At 37.9% G+C, this 23,704-nt stretch overlaps 1 protein-coding gene across 2 annotated transcripts in view; it reads left to right on the top strand.

The window, feature by feature from the left end:
• The window catches only part of Ghr (growth hormone receptor), a 250,955-nt gene that overhangs the window by 103,207 nt on the left and 124,044 nt on the right, over positions 1–23,704 (top strand). For both annotated transcript variants that reach the window (XM_026415487.2, XM_026415485.2), the window contains exon 2: positions 5,526–5,606. In XM_026415487.2, coding sequence (XP_026271272.2) covers positions 5,537–5,606 — 70 coding nt within the window. In that variant the 5' untranslated portion in view covers positions 5,526–5,536. The remainder of the gene's footprint in view (positions 1–5,525; positions 5,607–23,704) is intronic.

The raw sequence follows: 23,704 nt of genomic DNA, 5'->3' as shown, positions 1-23,704 counted from the left end.
TTTGCAAACATGATCATACTAAGTCACCAGAAGCTTCCATGAATCTTCCTGTCACCACTATTCTGAATTTGGGAGGATCTCTAAACATACCAGTAACGATTGTATGTGATTTAGAAATAAAAAAAATTATTCAGTTATCATTGTTAAAAATTAGGCTGCTAACATCATATGAGCATAACACAGATTAATATCCTTGAAATGTTAATATTAATACGAACATACAAACCATAAAGAGTATAATTGGGCTGTCATGTGTAATTTAAAATTTTCAACTAATTACATTTTTTAAAAAACAAGAAGAAGTGGAGTATCAGTTTTAACAATATATTTTATTTAACTCAATAGTCTAAATTATGATTTCAACATGCAGGCCATGTAAACATTTTTGAGATTCATTTCAGTCTTTTTTGTACTAAACATTCAAAAATATGTATGTATTTTGCACTTACAGCCCATCTCAATTTAGTAAATTTCCAACACAAATATTTTATCTTAGAGTTCATAAAATGAACAGCTAAAAAAGCAGATTCACATACCCTACCAGTTCTGAATATACTTAATTAAGTGCTTAATTAGAATAATTAATTGCAATTAAACATAATTTAAATTTGTGTTTAATTCCTCAGCTATATTAGACACATTTTTGAGTGCTCAATAGCCACCTGTGACTGGTGGTAACTGAATTGGTCATCACTGGTATAAACTATGCATGCTTATTTGTTTGGTAAAAGATCCACTGTATATACCACTCCCTTTTCACTTAAACCTTACAGTAAACACTGTGCACATTTAAAATTCCCAATCTTTATTCCCTACTTGATGTCAGAGAGAAGAACAATCTCAATAAAATTACGATCATGTACTACATAAGTGTTTTCAGTGAATGTCAGTCTCTCTATATAATCATGGTACTCTACTATTATAATGAAGCTGAAGCATTCCTATTGCCCAGTGATGCCGTAGCTGTGATGCTACCCTAGTATAATGCACTGCTCATGTGTATGTAGCAATGCTGGTATAAACAAACCTACTGAGCTGCCTGTCATATAAAGGGACAACACACACAAATATGTGTAGCACATAACACTTGATAATGATAATAAATGACTGTTTCTGGGTTATGTATCTATTTTTTTATTATTTTAAAGTATGTACTTTCTACTTATGAAAAAAAGAGGTTACTGTATATCAGTTCACAACAGGAGCAATCTCTCACATCTGTCTCATGTTTATTGTGCCCTGTTGTTTTGTTCATAATGGCCTAGGCCTACACACACACACACTCACACACCATACAGCATAGATGTGTAAGAGGTTTGTGGAAATACACTCTATGATATTCATATGATAAAATCACCTAACAATACATTTCTCAGAACCTGTCCCATTGTTAGGCAGCACATTACTGTGGTTATATTAAAAAGTGTCTGTGAACACTTCCTTCTTCACTAATGGGAAGGAAATAAATTGACCTAATGCATTTTGGATCTGACCAATTTTCAAATGATCACTACCATAAAAAGTAGGTAAAAAACATGAACTGTGAATGCAAACTGTCCAAATAAGCATCTGGGGCTAATAAGAATGGGTAATTGCAGACACCATTTTGTATTCGCCCCTTCTTTTTCTGTGCTGAGTTCTTAGAAAAGCTTCACCAGGAAGTCAATTAATTCAGTTTTGCAATATTTTATTAGTAATCAACACCAGCATCAGAAAGTACACATTTATCAGGTTATCTAACTGGAGTCTTGGTTTTGCAATATAAGCCATTCTGTCTCTGCTGGAATTTTGAAAATTGGCTCTACTGCTTTTTCAGTATCAGGAAAGCCAAATCAGCAAAATAACAATTTTGGGGAACTTACTGATTAGTGCAGCTAACATTGTGATATTCTTCTGGACTTTGTATTAACCAGACTCCAGGCTCCTAAATCTATCATTCAATTCCTCCCATATATTAATATGTTAATATCACACTTTTAAAAATGCTTTTAACCACTTTCCATTTATTTATTTATTTTTGCAGTGCTACGGATGGAACCCAGGGCCTCTTACATGCTTGGCAACTGCTCTACCACTAAGCTACATCCCCAACCTTACACTTCATTTTGTTTCTGCCAAATTACCAACAAGATTTGAATGGGCATATTTTTTCCCATGTAGCTTAATATAATTTTTAATACTGCTTTTCATAAAAATGATATGGGGATTTTTCACAAAATAGTATAGTCTTCATATTAAATTCATCTAATCCTCATTATCTCTAAGTAACTGTCTCTTATATTTATTAATGTCATCTCATTTTCTTTAGTCTTTTTTCTCCTATCTTCAGCTTCCCACTGTACATTTCTGAACATTTCCTGAAGTCCCATAATTGTCTTTAATACTCAAGTATCCGAAATAGTCATGTGACTTTCTCCTCCCATTGAAAAACTCAGATCCCAAAGTTCTGATTTCTGTCTGTCACACTATCTTTCATCTACACAAATACTCAGTCATTTGTGATATTCTTATCATATCCTTATCTAGACATCACCAAATCTCCTCAATGTACCCAAATGAAATTAGGTTAAGAAGGTCGGCCAGACAACTTTATCCTAAGGAAAACCCACTTTTGCATGTCATCTGTACCAAAACCTCTAGAGAGTTTCTGATTACTATGAGTTGAAATGTTTTTTCAGTCTGGTCCTACCTTGTCAATCCAATTTTATCTCCTTTATTCACAATTCTGAACCTTGGTTTCTTCTTAGCATCCTCTGAGTGTTACCCTAAACATACTCAGAATTCATCCCCACATCCAGAACATTCACACTGAGATTTTGCCCATAAAAGTTCACTATAGGCCCTCTCACTTTTCCTTATTCATCACAATCTTATCAGTCATTTAGTTCAAATTTTAAGCCCTTCAATTTAGTAGCTCATTTTCTTCTATGTTAACTTACCATTTTTACCTATGCTGTTTCTTTTCCGTTTTAAGTGCTTGTATTGCCTAATTCCTCAAAAGGCATGCGTTTGATAGTTTTTGCATTACTTTCCACAGTGCCTTGCACAGTACCAGAAGTCACTAATAGTTCAAGAAGTAGTTGCTCATTTTAAACTAAAAATAACTGAAGCAATTGCCCTTCCTATCTGTAGTTGGTTAAAACACTTTAGAAAAAATGTCATCTAATCTTTTCTCATGTGTTTATGGATTATTTTGTAGCTGTGGAATGAAAGTCAATATATGAGAGACCCAATTCTGTAATTTGGAGGCCTCCTCTGTTGGGCAGTCTACAAAATTTGAACTCATGCCAGCTGGATTACACTGGTTTTAAACTCTCTCTCCCTTGAGGAAGGAGGAAGCAGGTAAAAGTCTCCCGCACTGAAGGTGGAAATGGTGTGAGTTCCATTTTGCAAGAAGAGAAGTACATTTTTCCCTTCCTGATGAAAACCTTACCATGCGGCTATAGTAAAAAAAAAAAAAAAAAAAAAAAAAAAAAAAAAAAATGCAGAAATATCACAAGAAATTTAAAGTAGGATTTTTCCCTAGGAAAATATTTCAAGCTTTAAACCCTATTAAACTAAGGTGCAATTTGGTAGATTCCTCTCAACAATGCCTGCTTCTACTTAGATTATAAGTAGAGTGTCTTATGACAGCTGTTTGGATGAAGTCTTATACTTTGGGGTAATGGGTACATATGATAATCTGGTCAAAAAGAACAGGGGAAGGGAGATTTCTCTTCCTCACCTATGATACATCATTGGCTATATTCAAGTTCCCAAAATTGTGTGTCGGTTGGCACTCTGTCTTTTCCTAAGGATATTTTCTCTCAGCTATAACCTAATAAAGAAGGCTCTCTCATGTAGAAGCTGCAATATGGAGCTCTGCAAAGCTGATGGAGCAGCACAGAATCAAATCAAATAGAATATCTGTTGGCCTGAGTTGTGATAGCTCTAGAGAAAGTTCTCTAGGGGAGGATGGAGGGTACTTCTTTGGGAGTCATTACCACTGAGCCATCACTGGTGGAAGGAATGGGGACATTTGATTCTAATAAAGCAATTAGCATTACTGAATTCAACCACATTCCTGTAGCCTCCTCCTGGTTCTATCACTAGTTAGATTCAAGTCTTTATGAGATGCTTCAGGTGACAATGAACTGTTCACATCTCCCATTTGGGATTATGATAGTTTTAAATATCTCTCTTTCTGCTATGGGTGTGTGCAAACAGATTTTTTCCCCCTAATTTGGTTCTCAGGATTCTGGCAGTGTTTGAGGGGGTTTCTCATTCAAGTGAGTGTGCACAGGGGTTTTCAGATGCAAGAAGATACTGGCTTCACAAAGAGATGTGTTTCCTTAAGAATATTTTAAGAACATAAAATTGTATGAAGCAATAAACAATGATAGGGTGTCTAGAAATGAAAGTATAGGATATTAGACATTTTTTTTATCTATTCAGTTGGCAGAGGACCATGCCTGCCAGCCCATGAAAACAAACATTTTTGCTAGTCATTTCAGCCTGATTAGGGAAAGCAAGAAGGGCTATTTCATTATTGTTAAGATTGCATAGAGGCCCTGGAGGAGGTGGTAGGGTGATGACGGTCAGATATCCCTGTGTGACTTGGAAAGAGTGTCTTTTAATGAAGACGCGGCAGTGAGGCTGTGGTCATTTCACTTGATGTCTGATGTTTTCACATGGAGTCGGCAAATGCCACAGCAGCTCCACAAAGGCCAGTGTGCAGAGTTCATTTCTGAGCCATCCAAACTTGTCTTTAGAGAATCCTGGATGTAGGAACCATGGCTCATTATTTCAGAGAAGTTTATTTCTTCCAGATAAAGGTGTGTGCTCACTGAGGCATGTTGTTCTGCTCCTTTGTTCATTAGACTGAACGGCTTGAGATGAGACTCACATTTGGGATCCCAAATGTCTATGGAGGTCAGAACTGATCCTTCTTGGTGTGTTTATCTTCCTGAGTCTTTTGAAAGTGCCACCGATGTGGATGTCGTGTTTTCTTTTGCTTCTCACCTTTCTGGGATAGCTCATTAGCAGTGTTTTGAGTGCTAATTAAACTCATTTGATCCTTGGGAAACAGACTTAAGAAATGTTACTATTGCAGTGGATTGCTTGGTTTATCTTTTAATGGCCTTTCCAGCTTGATGCCCCATGCCTGATGATACTGCTGACCATTTTTTTTTTCTATTTCCGGACCAAATTAAAGTGAACCACACTGGCCCTGTTATTGAAGCAGTGCGTGGGGGTTATTTGCTATGAGGTGGTTCTGTGGCTGTCCGCCAGGATGTGAAATCTCTAGTGTCCATGCTATTTCCTGAGGTGAGCACCCACGGGAAGTAGAATTTACTGCAACCTGTTGTTTGTGCTCTTGAACAGTATGACAGTAGGAAACTCTGGGGCCATGAAAGAGTTTCTAGGCTTCATTTTAGAATCAACATGTCAGTGCATTCCTGGTTTCACCAGTCTTTAAACAGTATTTCATGATAACGGTCTACTTTTTGTTGCTTGGCTTCATCATATTCTTTCTGTGATTGCAGGTCCCATAGGTATGGATCTCTGGCAGCTGCTGTTGACCTTGGCACTGGCAGGCTCAAGCGATGCTTTTTCTGGGCATGAGGGTGAGTTCTGCTTTCCTATTCCCACCCTACTATTATAAAACAGCACCAAACTTTGTTAAATCCAAATTCTTTGGGTGATTTAATTAAACAATGCAAGGCTTAGGAAACTTGTTTTAGTTTTAAAATCATAAACTGGAAGGGCTTTTTTGTGAATGCTTTATGAGGAATACCATAGTCAATTTTGGCGTCTGATGTTTTTACATTGAAAATAAATGCTACATAACATGCTGAGGTCATTTATGTTGAAGGCAAGCCAGGTCTCCAGTTCTCAGGCTCTGGGAGAGAGAAGGAAATTGCGGTGAAGTTTATTAACTTACTGATCACTCAGCTCATCGGTGACTTAGGATATCATAGTCTATTTCCAGAGCTTGGAATTCAGGCCTCTTAATCATATTCTTCGAGACAGGAAATTACAGGTTTTAAATGAATTTCACCTCTCACTCTCTCTGTGATTACCCTTTGGCTAAGTTTGAGGGAAGAGACACCTGAAATAGTTGAACGACATACTCAGGCATCATGAATTTCCTTGGCTGTCTCTATAATTGTCCCTTCTTTTTTGTACTCTTCTTCTGGAGAAGTTGCAATATTTTCAAACTTAAGTGTCAGAAAAAACAGAAACAGGGAAGAGTTATGAAAGGGAAAAGCAAGAGGAGGTTTTTGGGGTTTTTTTGTTTGTTTTTGGTCCAGAAAGAAAACTTCTCATTGGGTGGGGGACTTTTTCAAAAATCATCTCCAGGACTTGTATTTTTTTCCTTGCCTGTGCTTCAGCTGAGAAGAACAACAATGTGTTTCTCGAATTCCATGAAACCAAATTCAATTGTTGCTTGGAGAGTCATTGACTCCCTTCACACCCAACCCATGTTGGAAAACACAGTTTAACAGAAGACTTAGCACCTTAAGATGTCCTGCATGACCTTCAAGCCAAAAATAAATGCATCATAGCGAGCTGCTGTGGGTGTCCAGAGTAACTTAGAAAACGAGGAGGGTAAAATATGTTGTTTTATCTGTTAAAGCAATTCCAAAATATTTATAGAAAGAAGTCATAATTGTTTAAAATATTTTCTGGCCTCTCTGGTGTTATAATGTCAACATTATACAAGTCAAACGTGGAGAGAATTGCAGGCTCCATTTCAACAGCTTTTCCCATGGCTGGTTTTAGACCCTGGTTCTGTGCCAAAGAATTGAAACTGAGATCCTCTGCTATTCCAAATTCATGGAGGTTTAATCTCTCCTCTCTTCACTAAGGTGACTGGCACTCAATATGGCAAGGCCTGAGGAATTTAGAAAACCTGTGAAATGAAGAGTATGGCACAAGAAATTGAAAAAAAAATGCATCCCTGAGTGGGAACTTAGAGCTCAAATTGCATTTCAAAACTAGAGAATCTGCAGAGAACATATATCTCAGCTGCTTCAACAGTTTAGTAAACCTTAACTTCATAAGAAAAGTAAAGAAAAAAATGCCATTGGCTGTTTTTTTAACATAAATTTTATTGTGTATATTTAAGATATTAAAAAGGTTGTTATAAAATACATACATGTAATAAAATGGTTACTATAGGGAATCAAATTAACATGTTCATCATTTCCTATAGACACCAATACTCACTGCAGCAAGAACAGCTATAATTTACCATGTGTCAAAACTCCTGAATATGAAACATTATTATCAACTGTAGTCCTAATGGCATACATTAGATCATTGGACTTGTGCATCCTACATATTTGCAATTTTGTCTCTTTTTACCTATAGCTCCCAAGTCTTCTTCCTTCCCCTAACCCTGGTAATACTGTTCTCTATTTCTATATAGTTGACCTTTTTGGTTTAGATTGCACAAATAGATGAGATCATGCAATAGTTTTCTTTGTGTGTCTGGATTATTTCACTTAGTTTAATATCCATATTGTGGCAAACGGAAGAATCTCCTTCTATCTTAGGCTGAATAATGTTGCATTGTGTATGTGTGTACCACCATTTCTTTTATCTGTCCACCCATGGATGGACACCTAGGTTGTTTCATTTCTTGACTATTTTGAATGGTGTTGTAGTGAACATAGGCGTACAGCTATCTCTACAAGGTGATGATCTCATTACCTCCCTTAGCTGGTTTTAATATTTGCTTGTCAGTAGGATTTTTTTTCTTTCCTTTTTGTTTGGGGAAATCAGAGTATAAAGAAAGTCAATGGTTTATAATAAGCATAAATCATTTATATTATCAGTAGTTATGTAAAAGGAGTAACTAAACAAAGAAAAAAATTTTTTTTCTTTTGTTCTTGTTGAACTAACTAAAATTTCATTAGAATACGTGGGCACTACAGAATAAAATGGCCCAGGGATTAAGAATAGGTATGATGTTTATGTAAGAAGGTATAGGTGAGCTTGTCCAAACATGTGGGTGGTTGTGTATTTGCCAGTTCTGACCACTTATCTAATAGGTTCAGCCAAAGTTAGTGGGTGACATGACATGGGTCATGATCTCAAATGACATTACTAGGCCATGTGTTTCTTTTTCTGCCAGATCTGGGTCAAATCATTTTATTTTTATTTTCTTTCCCTTTGTATAAGGCAGACTAAAAATATAGGTGGAGAATTTTTAAAAAGCAGGCATTACTATAGTTTCATTAGCTATTTTTTAAAATCCAGTTTGATCAATGAAAGGTGTGGCACTGTTGAGAGAGAGAGATGATGAAGACATCACCTGAAGAAAAGTTGCCCAGGATCTGGGAGAAGATGACAGATTTGTAGGCTGGGGGAAGATTGGCCCTTGAACTTTCAAGTAGGGTTTTTCTTGCTTGGGCAGATGAGTGATTAGTAGTATTTTTGGCCTTAGAGTATTTTTTATATTAAGTCTAATTGCCCTGTGGGAAATTTAATGAGAACTAAACATTGAACAGTATCATCATAGTGTTAACTAAAGTGTTGTAATAGATGTTTTCTCTCTGTCTCTCATTCTTAATATGAAACTCGATATCTGCTCCTCAAAGTAGGTTAGGTAGTCTCAGGGATAAGATTTTATTCCAAAATCAAGAATGATCAACAATGCCTCATGTTTTGAGGACTTAACCAGGTTTACTTTACTAAACCTATCAAAATTGCTGCTCCTCAAGTATTGCTAATGAAAACTGGGCAGAAAGATCCAATGGATGTAGATGTTTTTCAAGGAGTGCCTATTATCAACTAAGTCACGTATCTTTAGTACATTGATCAGCTTACAACTAAGGAGCCCCTTAGGCCTCAGCCACCTATGGTGGAAGTAGGCAAACTCCTTCCCCGAAGAAGTTCAGTATAGCTGACATATTAAGAACATCCGGAAGTCAACCAGGGCCTGGATGGCTGTAAAGTCTAGATCATGTGATGAAGGCAAATGGTCAAGATGCTTTGAAGTATTTTAATAGATACAGATTGGAGAAGTTAAATCAACAAGTTCAATGTATATATATTTCTCAAGAATTTTCTGTTTTCAAAGCTTGAGGAATACAATGATTTTTCCTTTGAGGGATTTATCATGAGTTAAGAGATCCAGTAAGTACACCATATTATATACAATATTTATGTATATATAATTTATGTACATGTATGCATACACATGTATGTTAGGCATGGCCTATAAGCAAAGTTTATAATTAGTATCATAGCTCTCTTCACAGTAATTCTGCAAAAGGTGTTGCATCATTTTATACCAGTTAAGATAAGAAACTTATATTTGGAATAAAATGTCATGTTCTAAAGAAACCAGGATCCCTAAAATAACATTCTCTGTATATCTTTGAGCACTCTTTCCAATTCTATGAAAACTGACCTATCACTGATTTGAAAGAAAGGACTCTTCTGTTCTGGTTGCTAAAGGAGAGGAAATTACAGCACAGAGGGAGGAAATTTTTATTTTTAAAGTAAATCCTACCCCACTACAGTTGAAGCTCTGCAGAGTCCTGAGAGATTGTCAAAACATATTGAAGATATTTCAAAAAAGTATTAGAGTCACAGCTGTAGTTGATAGAAAGTATAGGGTGTCTCTATTAAATATTTTCAAAAATGAATAATTCCAGGCTTTGCTGCATCACTGGAAGTAAAGGAGAAAGCCACAGAGCTTTAGTTTGCTGCTGTGTTAACCATCATGCTGGGCAAGAAGCAATTTTATAGTCTGTTCTAATGCATGATACAAGTTAGGATACATCAGCAATTGTATGTCACCTTTGCTTCTGGTATCACACACTGGATTTGACATTGGGATTCAGTAGGTCACAGCAGACCAGGTGAAGCTACATGGATGGTGCTAAGGGAGATACAAGATTGACCTTTGCAGACAATGACACAAAACAGTCTTCCAGCAAGTTATTATCCTTTATGGATTCAAAGAGGAATTTTAAATTTATGCTCCTAACTTTAAGGAACTCATAGTTTACAAAAGAGAAGACGGAGAAGTAAACATAATTCATTCATGAACCTCCTAGGTGATTAAAGGTTTAGAGCTAAATAATAGTACTATTAGAGTTTCACTTCAGAAATAATACTAGTAATAGGATAAAAGTGAATTTGAGAGGGATGGGTACAGAGAAACATGATTATAATAGAACAGGTGAGATAATCTAAGTGTAAGTGGGACAAGGGTGGTAAAAACTAAGTGAACCATGGACAGAGAGATGTGGAATAGCAATTAATTGGACACTTAAAGCCCAATTAATGTGTGGATTTTTGACATTAGATATTTTCAGTGCCTTCCTACTCCCTCCATTTCTAAGCTTCTGCACTTTTAGTTAAATGTGAGTCAGTATTAACACTGACTCACTTTTAACAGTGGAGTCCTAGAACACAGATCAGCCCATCAGCAGGGAAGTGCTGATAGTTACTTGATAGCAATTCTCTGTGAGGACCATGCTGCAGCTGAGTGACAGCCAAGTGTCTCAGTTGCCTTTCTTTAGCACCATTTGCCAGAATTCCTCATGCCTGTGCTCAGCCGGGGTCCCACATCTTTGTATGCTGTGGCATGGCTTAGGCTACTGTGAGTGGGGATCCACCATGGGGACAAAGGCCTCAACTCCCTCTTCATTGTAGTCTCTGGACATTCATGACTGTATCCCAAGACCATGACAAAACCCCAAACATTTTGTCATTGCTAGAGTATGTACTTACCTCACAGAATGCAATAAAATAAAAGCAGGATGCATTGTGCATTGCAAATGCACTGGGCAGAACCTGGGAGGTTGGCTGGGCTGACACAGTAGCTGAATGACTCACCCTGTGAAGAAGCTGGCAGTGAGAGTGATTAGTTTTGTGTCTCAGTTAATTAGTAAATGGAAGCACTGGGACCACCCATGAATAGTTCCAATTCACATATACCCACAATAGACTCTATAGTCCTCCACCTTAGATCTCAACTTCTCCAGGACAAAAACCTGTTGTGGTTTACAAAATGTCTTCACGCCACGTTGGTTCAATAGTCCAAACTGGGGGTCCTATTGTGTAGAAACCCAGAAGAGGCTGCTGTGATATACTTGGTGTGAGGTGCTGGCAAAGAGGAGCTGTTCATAGACAAACCTGCTTGTCTGTCTCTGGCTAGAGGCCAACTATGTAGAAATTCTTGCAGCTTGGATCCACCCAGCCAGGTCCTATAGCTGCCTGCTGATCCTTGCTACCTAACTTGTCATCAGGTATAATCACCAGCAGCCATACTCCCAGGGACCACCCTCATTTTTCACAAGCACCAGACATTGAAGTCTCATGTTGGCTTTTCCAGCAACACTCACGTGGGTGTTTAAATAGTGCTGTCAACATTGTATCTGCAAACCCAGAGCGAGGCTTCTCATCATCTATAATTAGCAGCATAAAGGCAGTAATGATGTGTAATATAGACACACTTTGAAATATGATCACACAATTTGTCATACAAAAGAGAGTATTCCTTGGTGCTCTGTCTGGTGACTACTAGATGTACCCAGAGCCCCTGGTGCTTGAAGACTTCTTTAGCATCAGCTGCAAATCAGAGTTTTCTCTGGCCTCCATTTTTCAATCTGTTAAAAATATATCCAAAGTATTTCATCAGATATACTTATCAGGAATCTCTCTTTCTGTTTATATAAGAAATTATGGCCTAAGTCCTAACCTTAACACTGTCTGTATTGCACTTCCATGGTAGTATTTGCACATATTGCAGCCTGGTGGATGATGTCTCAACACTGGAAGATATATTTCAGGATGATTTTACAGAGCTCTCACTGAGAAGATGGGTACAGAGTTGTGTGAAGGGAGCTGACATTTGTCCTGTGTCCCTCTTCTAAATGAATTTGAAATGATATCTGTCTTTCAAGTTGTGTGACAAGTCCAGATTGAGTTTGAAATGGATGTGATTTAATTGGTTTCAAGTGACTGATACAGTAACCATTGCATAACCTATGTAATTCAGTATTATGGGTTTGAGACACTAGATATCCAGATCCATCAAGGGTGTTTTGCTCAGCCCTGTATCTACATCCTCTAGCATTCCCATGAGGATCTTTGTTTGTTGAATACATGAATTAATCAGCATAAAAATCCTGACCTACGACTTCTCCTGTCCTGGCCTACAGTTGTCACTAATGCTCTCCATCTCCAGTCCTGACGAGTGCAAAGGTTAAATTAAGATTTCCTTACAGTGGAGGGGGAACCTGGGGGAAGGTCTGGAAATAGGTATGCAACCATAGAAACTGGCATTTGAGGGCTTTCCCTGGGCATTGGAGTTCACTTTCCTGCTGGACTAGAAATCTTCCCTAAACACTAATGCCTACAAGCTTGATTCAGTTTCCAAGTCTTGGTGACCACTGTCCAGGTGACTGAACTCTGTCCCCTGTGTACCAGTCATTGGCCAGCATCCTACACTGAGTAACCTGGTCACCCAGCACCATCCCCAGGACACTGCCCTTATCTGTGCCTCACCTACCTGATTAAATCTCCTCAAATATTGACAGACCTCTAGAGAGAGATATAATGAGGCCTGCAGATCCTAAATCCAAGTTTTCTCTTACCCTTTGGACATTGAACTTCAGATTATAAAAGACCTTAGTTAGGGATCCTACATATATATTCATCAATTTTTCCACCCATTCCCTTAAATATCAGATCTTTCCACTTTTCCATTGAGAGCCCACCTTGACATGTGTGACTCTCAAGGTTTAAGTAAATGTTATATTGAGAAAATTCTTAATTTCTCAATCTTTGAATATGAAAAATAGTTTATATCCTTTAAAATTTTTAGCAAAACCTTGCAAATTTGTCAAAGGAGAAATAATGTTTCAAATATTTGACTTCTGGATAGCCATGTAGATCTAACAGATGCACTTTTGTGGAGACTGAATTGTTGTTTTCACAGGCTGTATTTCCAGAAATTGTCTTCTCCCAAAACAAGAGGTCTCATTTTAGGAAAGGACCACTTTGTATCTAGAATGAAATTATCTCCTGTTGAATTTATTGGGAGGTGATTTCTCCAACACATTAGTTGAAATGGGATTGCTAATAAAACCAAAGTCAGAAGCCTTTGATGTAGGGGAAGTCATTCAGTGCCTTAAAGCAGAAGGTAAAGGGGAAGGATGAAATGAAGGGAATGTGGTTATCACTGAGCCTACAGTGTGCATTCAGTAAATGCTATGTACATCACTAATGCATTCACATGAGCTCAGTTCCATTAGCCTAAGTTTATGCATCAAATCCATCTGAGGCTATGATCCTGCTCTTGACTGTCATTTCCTTGTGGCAGCAGCTATCAGCCAGAAGCTAAGGTTGTCAGAGAGGCTAATCAGGCTGCCATGGGTGATCCCCAGAGCATCTGCCAAGTTGCTTCGGGAGCAGATCAAGAAGAGGAGGTCTCCCAACCAGTCACAGTAGATTACGGTTTCCTTCTGTGCTGTGTTCAGGAAAGGCTATTTAGATTACAGATTTCAGAACATTATCTTGAACTTTGTCAGAACTGCCTTTGAATCCCATTTATGGAGTAGAACTCTTCCCTAAACACTAATGCCTACAAGCTTGATTCGCTTCCCTAGTCTTGCTGACTGCTGTCCAGGTGACTGAATTCTGTCCACCGTGCACCAGCCATTGGCCAGCATCCTACACTGAGTAACCTGGTCACTGAGTAACCTATGAAGTTTTTTGGTGGAGTTCTCCAGAAGTCAGACACCAAGTCAAAGATTCATATGAAAATGAATTATTAGAAGATGATTTAGGGAGTTACTTACAAAAGAGTAGGAAAATTTGACAGAAAAGGTAAAGAAACCAATCAAGCAATGGTATAAAAATATCAAATGCTGTCCCTCTGGGGATGGGGTAGAGGTAGGTATCTATCTCAGTCTCCTCTGGAAGTAGATTATTCTCAGTTAGTGGTTAAGAGCTAGGCCCAGCCCAGGATATAAATTCCTGGAAACTATGAGGTCTCCAAGTGCAGGTTTTCAGCAGTCTAGGGGCAGCTGACAAAGGCCAAAGTGTTGGGTGTTGGGATTGAAAGCACATGAGAAATCTGTGTGCATAGACATACCAGGATTGGCATCAGCAAGGCACTGATAGCGTCTGTTATAATAGCTTTGGTAGTTTACATTCTCTGGACCTCCATTTTCTCTTCTGGGAGGAAATGACTTGTTTAAAGCCTTCAGTGAGATTGTATAAGAAAAGGACCCATTAAGATAGCACAGGAAAGACACATTTGTATTCAATAAATGGTAGCTGTTATTGGTCCCAATTTGAGTTACTACAAACCTTAAGGCCTAAATAAACAAACTAAACAGACATGTAGAATTTAATTTATAATAAAATATGCCTAACAGAAAAGAGTTTGGTTATACCAGGAAATTTTGGAAGCTAAAGATGATTTTGATAATGACTACAGAAAATTACCTTGAGGTGAGTTTCAGATGTCATCGACAATAGAACTAACATATGATAGCATAAACTTTTATAAAATGTGATACTGTTGTGTAGTCATAGACTTGAAAATGAATGTTCAGATGATGAGTTTGATGAAGCCTTACTGCTCTCATTTTTGTGCTCTCCATAAAGTTAAATCAGATGCATACAGCAAGTGGGCTGCCAAAGTTGGCTCATGGTGGGAGTGATACTGAAAAGATCAACTCAACGCAACCAGCACTCACCAAATATCCGTATGGTCATAGACATCACACCAAAAGTAGGCATGGTCCCCAGTAAATCACTGGGTGGGCTGGGGATGTGGAGATACAGAATTAAAACCAACCATTTAAAACCAAATAATTGCAATATTTGAATTCTAATTCCATATTAATATTCTTCTGAATTCATTTCTAAGTACTTCATGAGCATTATCTTAGTTCATCTGCACAGCAGATGAAGATTCCATTATTACCCCATCTTAGATAAGGATACCAAGAGTCATTAAGTAACTAGCCTGCATAGCTAATGAATATGAAAAGGGTGAGTCCAGCCCAGGCAGCCTGACCCCAGAGTGCACACCACTGTCTGTCATGTACTGTGATGTGACAAACACAGTGGGATAATAGAGCTGTGTACCTGAGATAAAGTTAAATGGGCTGGGCAAGTAGCCAGGCTGTGGAGATAAGTAGGTAGAGTCACGCTCCAGTGCACCCTATGTACAGTTCTAAGGAGCTTGATTGGGCCTGTGGCAAGGCAGAACTGTGACTAGTTGTAGGATTAACATGTGAACATGGACAGACACTTTCCAAGAAACAAAATCAAGAAAACTTGGATTTTGGTATCTAGGAATTTTAGTTTAAATTTTTAGCCAGAAATAATTGTTTTGCAACAGATACCAATTGAAATAAATTTAGTTGGTTTAAAACAGGACCTCTGCTGGAATGGCAAGTCCTAAGATTCAAATGATAGCTAAGTGAGTAGGCGTTGCATATCTCATCAGCTTAGCTAAAGAACCATAGTTATGGGCTGGAGATATAGCTGAGTAACAGGGCATTTTCCTAGCATGTAATAGACCCTGGGTTTGATCCCTGCACTGAAAAAAAAAAATAACAAAATAAAAAACAAAAAAACCTCAAATACAGGAGGTAATTCCATGCACTGTGAATCCTCAAAGAACTGCATTCATTAGGTTTAATATAGCACCTACATTTCTAATGTCAGACCGCATTATTTTGTATATGATATAAACATCAGAGAAAATTGTGTTATTCATATTTTGTGTATTGATAAGAATAAGTGTAATATTTATATTATGCAAAATGTTTTATATGCTTACTTTTAGAAGAAGCTTTTGGTGAAGTGTGTGTAATTTCTTCAAAGTAAATAGGCATTTCTCCCTGAGGCAAGGTTAGTAGCAAAATTCCAAAGAGGTAGTAGCCACCACCTCTCCTTTGAAAAGACTTGGGAGGTCTAAGGACCATCCTGTCCTTCTGACTCTTGAGTTTTCTCTTCTGTATTGTTCATAGTTCAATACATGAATGCAAAGGTTGTCAATGTAAAGGAAACATTTACTGCCTTACTAACACGTCTGTAGATTGACAACACACACATATACTGTTATACCATCTGCCTTTGCCTGCTTCTAAATCTGTACCTCTTTACCCAAGCTTTTCCATCCTAGGGGAATTAGAATTCCCTATTTTCTACACAGAATTTGTGTCAGGTTTAACAATGTTCTTAGACTACTCTTTTGATGAAATTAATCCACACATATCATTTTAAGTGAAGCTGAGCTTATGAGAACCAGTATATACACAATTCATTGGCATGTTTTTTATATTAATGTTTAAGGAGTAAAAGGCAAATTCTGTATTAAGAACTCATTTTAAAATGAACTTGGGATTTTTTTTCTTTACCATTTAGTGAGCCCATTTAATGTTGTGATGGAAAGAACAACAACGAATCAAATCAGCAATTCTAGGATAGGAATCCAGTCTGTCAGCAATCAGCTCTCTGTAGTTATGAGCAAAAGCTCTAATTTCTTTAAGCTTGTCTATTAGTAAAGCTTTTCACATCTGTAATCCCAGCTACCTGAGAGACTGAGGCAGGAGGATCACAAGTTCAAATCCTGCCTGGGCAACTTAGCGAAGAGACCTTATCTCAAAATAAAATAAAAAGTGTTAAGACTGTAGCTCAGTGTACAGTGCTTGCCCAGCATGTACAAGGCTCTGATTCAATTTCCAATACTCCCCTCCCAATACACACACACACACACACACACACACACACACACACACCTATTAATAAAGCTTTTCAAAGAAAAAAAATTAATTTGTCCCTTTCAACTCCAAAATTATTTTTCTATTAATTCATAGATGACAAATGTGATACTCTGGAGGAGATTCCCTCATGCAGACTTTCTTCTGGCCTTTGTCTGCTCTTTGTTGTCATTAGTGACTCCAGTGGAAGACAGGCTAGCCAAACCTGCAGGGGATGCAAAGCTAAGGCTAGCTAATGTGCTGAGCAGGGGACATAGGATTCAGAATATCCTGACAGCCCACAGCAATGGCCCCAAACTAATATTAAATTTGATCAGGATAAATGCGAAGTCCTACATCTAGGTTTGAGAAACTCAGCTTCCTAAAGGAATGAAGTGGAAGTGAGAGTCCTGGCTTACAGCAAATCCTCTACAAAAGATGAAGTATTGGGGTCATTGCAAGCATGGTATAGCTAGCCTGTTAGGAAGCCACTGCCAGAGCAAGTGACGAGGCTGCCCTGAAAGCAGTAGAGGTCCTGGGATGTGGAAAGCACTGCGGCTCTGGTCTGTGCACCGACAGCAGCTACTGAGAATAATCAGAGTTCCAGACATCGTGATTCTAGAAGAATGTAACAAACCTAAACAAAACAGGGCTAATGGTAAAGGTTCTTGAAATCACATTGCAGGAGCTGGAGATGTTTAGTCTGAGGGGTGGTGATGAGGGGGTAATGACGTGATGTTTGCTTTCACCATTTATCATGCTGCAGAAGACTTTAAGCAATTGTGATTAGATAGCATGGTAAAATAGTGCGGTAAATCACAAAGGTAGCCTTTGGAAATAAAACATATGTATGGAAGGATTTTAGCTCTATCAGATGTAACTCTCTGACTCAGAAAATTATTGAACTTCTCAGCACTCCTATTTCTCTTTTTTTTTAAATTGCAAATAAAAATTACATTTATTTATGGTGTACAGCATAGTATTTGATAGGCATACACACTGTGCAATGATTAGATCAATAAAACTAACATATCCATCACCTTACATACTTACTTTTTTGTGATAATAACATTTAAAATTTACTCTCTTGGCAAATTTTAAATATATACATTATTATTATTTATCGATGTGCTTTATAATAGATCTCCAGAACTTACTCCACCTAACTGAACCTTTGTACCTTCTGAACCATCCTCTCCACATTCCCCACGCTCAGCCGCCAGCAGCCAGCCTTCAACCCTATTTCAGGAGATTAACTTCTTCATATTTCCCATATAAATGAAATCATGCAATAGTCATCTTTCTATGCCAGCTTATTGTCCTCAGTTCATCTATGTTGTTGCTCATGGCAGAATTTCTTTCTTTTTAAAGGCTAAATAGTATTTTCTTTGTCCATTCATTCTTGCTCAGAAAGCCACAAAAATTAAATGAGATAGCATGTAAAGTACTGGCATAGCTACGGGAAAGTGTGGGGTTTTTAGTGGAAACTAATCTTCTTTTCCTTTACCTTATCATCAAGAGAGGAAGAATGAGGATACTAAATTACTGTTCAAAGAAAGTACTTTATGTTGATTACAATTGTTTCAAAGTAGAATGAATGAGTTGCTAGGTCAGAGGTGGGTTTGCAGAGTTGATCTGCAGGGGCAATCTGGTGCCTTAATCTTGCCCAAATACAGTTTCACATAACAATTGTTTGGATTCTACACAGTGGGTTTCTACCTAATATTTCGTTTGAACAAATAAATCAAGAAAAATTTTTAAAATGCAGAAAGTCAGTGAGCAAGATGATCCCTCTGGGTCTTTTCTTCTCCTTGGACTGTGCTTTTCTGTATGCTTGGAACTGATATTCTCCGGGACATGTTACGTTACGTTACTGCTGGCTCCTGAGCTGTGAAAAGATCCATGTGTATTTCTCCATCCTGTCAACTCAGGGGATTGTTTTTTAAGTAATAGGAAAATGTGCAGTTGTGACAGACAAAGGGGTTTTCTGGCCACTTCTTTATAGTTCTCTACCTGACTGCAGGACCATCATCTTATGTCTACTCCCCTGTGCTCTTGTGTGGCTTTGTCAATGCAGTCATGGAATTAACTTGCCAGTATTTTAACTCTGGATCGTCTTTTAAACAGCTGGTGTCTAAGTCCGCCTACTTCTCTCTAGCTGTTCTCCTAGGAAATTTAATTATAAGAAACAGCTGAACTTGTAAATTTTCTAAGAGATCTTAGACAATGGAGTCATTGTTCTTGAAGTACCCAGAAGTACCCAGGTGCTAGCTACACCCAAGTGACTTTCCTAAAGAAACCGGGATGGCAAACCAGACATTCATCCTGTGTCAGTGATTAGGAGGCAAACCACAAACTTGCTCTTCCCATGCTTTGGGTTAGTTTGTATGCATTTGAGGAAGATGACTCATGATAAGAAGTTTTATAAAGTGCACTTAGTAATTTCTTATAGGATTCACTTGATCAGACAATCATTTTGGGCAGGAGCTTACAAAACATAGAGTTACTATAGATTCAGAGATCAAGAATCTAGGTGAGGATTTCTCAACCTGGACACTGTGGCCATTTCAGACCACATCATTTTCCTGGGGTAGAGGGTGTCCTGTTCATTGTAGCATATTTAGCATGTCCTGTGCATTGTAGCACAATGACATCCATGACCTCAACCCACTAGATCACAATAGCACTGCCTCCTTAGTTGTTTCACCTAAACTGTCTCTTAACATTGCCAAGTGCCCTATGGGAGTCAGAGAAGTTCTGTTTGGGAACCAATCACTGGTCTAGATCCAGTGGCTACATGTTGAACTGCCCAGGATTGTTGTGGAGATCAAATTAGACAAAACTTGTTTAAACGCTTTTAATCTGGAAGCTCAGTAGAAAAAAGGAAAAGAAGTCGGGGGAAGTCTCATGAAAATTGAAGGGATATCAGTGGAATACAAGAAAGAGGCCAGGGGGCTAGGGCTGTAACTCCGTGGTAGAGTGCCCACCTTGCACGTATGAGGCACTGGGTCTGACCCTCACCACCACATAAAAATAAATAAATAAAGATACTGTGTCCATCCACAACTTTAAAAAAAGAAAGAAAGAAATATTAAAGAGAAAGAAAGAAAGAGTCCAGGAAAGAAGAAAGGGAAAGGGGAAATACTGGGGAATGATATTAGCCAAATTATATTGTTGTACTGTATACATGTAACAATATGTAACAATAGATCCCACCACTAGCACAACTGTAATGCACCACTAAAAATATGGAAAAAAATTTATATTCCTAAAAATTTTAAATGTTTTTAAAAGCAAAGCAAACATTTATATACATGTAGTTACAGTACATCTATTATCTTCTCAATCATTCGTTTGTTCATTCAGTTGTCTTAAGTTTTTTTGAGCCAAATGCTGGAAACTCATAAATAAATTAAGAACTATGAGAGGCTCAAATAAATTAAGAGCTATGAGAAGCTCCAAATAAGAGGTTAGAAAAAGAGAGCTCATGAGAGATGCACTACAGTGAGTGCACATATATAACATGCACAAAATATTTCAGAAGCTCCAAGAAAGGAAGGGTTGCTTCTGAGAACGACCGTAGCAAACCAGTGGACCATGCAGCCGAAGCTGTGTGTAGCATTAGCAATTGACTAATTGTGACTAAAGCCCTTTCATATGATGCCATATATTCATGCAGTTTTGCTCCAAGTCTTTACCTGTTGACAGTCGGTATTAAGCACAGCTTGAAATATTATCATTTATCAGGGCCAGTCTTGAAGTGGCATCAAGTGTGAATGAGTAACTTTAGACTTGAAATTGTCACAGACAGCTGTTATTTTTCCCTGTCCTTCTTTTTGTTCATATCTGTTCCAATGATAGCAAATAATCTAATAAAAACAGAAGCAAAAAAAAAAAATTTCAAGCCAGATTTCTTTAAGTAAAGGAGTAAACATCAGCGACATCAGGGGATAACGCTGGATCAAAGTAGAAACTCAGTTGTGGGCATGTTCCTCAAGTGGAAGAATTAAGTCAGTTTTAGTTTTGTTGATTCCAAAAGAAACACTCGGAGCATTATGAACACCTGTTTTTAAATTCTAAATCTGGCATTGTATATATAGATCAGAATAATTCTAAAGCCTGAGTGATTAAACTTTTAGTTCCAGGGAGATTAGGATGATCATCATTGAAGTACCAGAATTTCCAAATTTTATTCCAGGGTATTCCACATTAAATATTTCTTAATAAGGAAAATCCACATAAAAGCCAGGGTGCCTGCTGGAGCCACATTTACATTAAAGTCTTTAGCCTGGTCCCCTGTAAACCTCCCCTGCAATTTTACCTAGTTCATGTTCCAGAGGTACTCACAGGTTGCCTAGAACAAGAGTTGTTAGCTTTAGCCTGTGCTGCGCTAATGGTTATGAGTCACATTTGTTTTGGAAGATCACCCTTAAAGCCTGCCACTCATGCTTGTTTATGAGGAATGCAACAACTTAAACATCACTTAACAAATCCTCATGAATGCACAGTCACATCTGAGTGCTTCCAGCAAATGCTTCCTGTCATTTCTCCCTCAACAGCCTAGAGAAATTAAAGGCTGATGGAGCAACTGAAAGACATCCAGGAGAGCTTATTAAAAGAAGCATGGGAGGGTATGATAACTGCAAAGCCAGCTGTTGAAACTAATATAATTGGGGTAAGATTAAATTTCATCAGTCTTAAGAGTGCTTTTTACCACCAGAGAAATCAATCCACCTTATTTAAAGTGATGCTAATATGAGTCATTCTACATAAGGAACTATCTCATGCCTTTAAAATAATCATGCCGTGCTGATTGTTTTAAGCATTACAAGTGAAACAAACAGCTGCAAGGTGGATCTATTGGTATACTCAGGCTCCTTGTAAAAATTTTCTCAACATTATTTTAAAATCTCAGTTTGATTACACAACCTGCCCTCCATGTCCATCAACTGTGCATCCTTGGATTCAATCAATTGCAGATCAAAATTATTCTTTAAAATATTTCATCTATACTGCACATGTGAATTTTTGCTTTTCATTATTCCCTAAACTCTAACAACTATTCACAGAGCATTTGCATTATAATTGGTACTGTAAGTAATCTAAAGATGATTTCAAGTATGAGGAATATGAATAGGTTATATGCAAGTTATATACCATTTTATAGAAGGGACTTGAGCATCTATAGATTGTGGTCTTCGTGCAGGGTCCTGAAATTAATACCCCTGGATACCAAGAGACAACTGTATTTGCAATATGAGAAACAAATGTACCTTATTTAGGCATAATCATGTGATTATGATAACTTTTATGTGGCAACTTACTATGACAATCAAATCCATATTATGCTCTATAAATTAGGAACTCATTGGACATATTTATGTTTTTTTTTTTTTCCTATGGGGTGAACTTGTTGTCTTCAACTTCCCTCACTTGAAAAAGAACCTGTATTTTTCATAAAGCTTCCAGGAATTAATTTAGTCAACAAATATTTAGTGAGCAATTACTATCTCCCACATACTATTCTAAGTGCTTGTAATGCCTCAGTGAACAACAACAAAAAAAAGAAACCTCCTGCTGACATAGAGTTTCCCTGAGCAGGACATGGGGGGTGGGAGGTGGAGAAGGCACAAAGGTGAGGTGGAAAATAGGCTGCAACAATAATAACTAAGTAAATTATCTGGTATTTCAGAAAGTAGAAAGTGCTGTGGAAAATTTCCCCATTTGTTCCTCATTTGAGTATACCCCAAAGTTGATTTTGACTATATGATGTCAATCTCCTAGGCAATAAATTTTAGAATCTGATTAAAAATAATTTGAAAGTGAACTAAATGTCTGTGTTCTCTCTGGCTGGAAGCTTCAGAACCAATCCTCTGTGTTGATGAAGAAACTCAGGCCCAGAGGGTTTGAGAACTTACCAAAGATTCAAAGTAGTTGCAGGCAGGAGTGGGACCAAGGCACAGCCTCCACCCCCATGTACTTTCTTCCATGGTTTAGCATTTGACAACAAGCAACCTAGTTGATGGAATCCATTTGAAAAACTGGACCGTTTCTTCTCTCACTGCAGAAAAACCATCAACCTAGAGGAGGTTTTGAAGGGCCTTAGGAAATCACAAGGCTCTTCTTTGTGGTGGAAGTGTGGCCCCTGAGTCATGCACTCCCATCCACCTTCCTTACTCACAAATTATAACTGAGTGCTGAAATTGCCTTTCCAGTGGAGCACTGGAATGCAAGGTTGGAATGAGCCCATTTACGTTGCCGTCACAGGCTTCACAAGTCCCATACCTGCAGTCACAGGCTTCTCTTTCTTTTTCCTGTCTCCTGTCTTGTTCTGTGCATAACTTGAACATTGCCATCATTCTTAGAATTCCACTAAGTTCTATGATAAAATTATTACTTATAAATCCTGAGTAAGGAAAGTTTTGAAAAGCCGCTGCACATTATGAGTCATAAATTACAGTCAAAAGTCATGGATTCTACACTTAACAACTTACTTTCCCTAATTGTCAGTGGGGTTTCAAAATCTTTCTACTTACAAGTTTGTTATAAGAACTTAAGGGTTAAGAGAGATTGTGTCTGTCATAGCACTCTGAAAACTGGAAATTGAAACCCAGTTCAGTTACTGCTGCCCTTTCTTTCTCTGAAGACAAATTGCTAGAGGAATAAACAAATTGTTATGGTTTAGATGTAATGTGTTCCACAAAAGCTCACGTGTGAGGTAATGCAAGGTTTGGAGGAGAAATGATTGTGTTGTAGCCTTAACATAATCAATGATTTGATCCCTGATAGGACTGAGTTATAACTGGAGGCAGGTGGGGTGCGGCTGGAGGAAGTGGTTCATTGGGGGCGTGGCTATGGGGTATATATTTTGTATCTGGAGAGTGGAGTCTCTCTCTCTCTGCTATCTGATCATCATGTGAGCTGCTTCCCTCTGCCACACTCACCCACCATGATGTTCTGCCTCACCTGGAACC

The sequence above is a fragment of the Urocitellus parryii genome, chromosome 1 (assembly GCF_045843805.1).
Source record: "Urocitellus parryii isolate mUroPar1 chromosome 1, mUroPar1.hap1, whole genome shotgun sequence".
Lineage (NCBI taxonomy): Eukaryota > Metazoa > Chordata > Mammalia > Rodentia > Sciuridae > Urocitellus > Urocitellus parryii.
The sequence above is the reverse complement of the archived record's forward strand: the minus strand, read 5'-3'. Positions and strand labels throughout refer to the sequence as shown.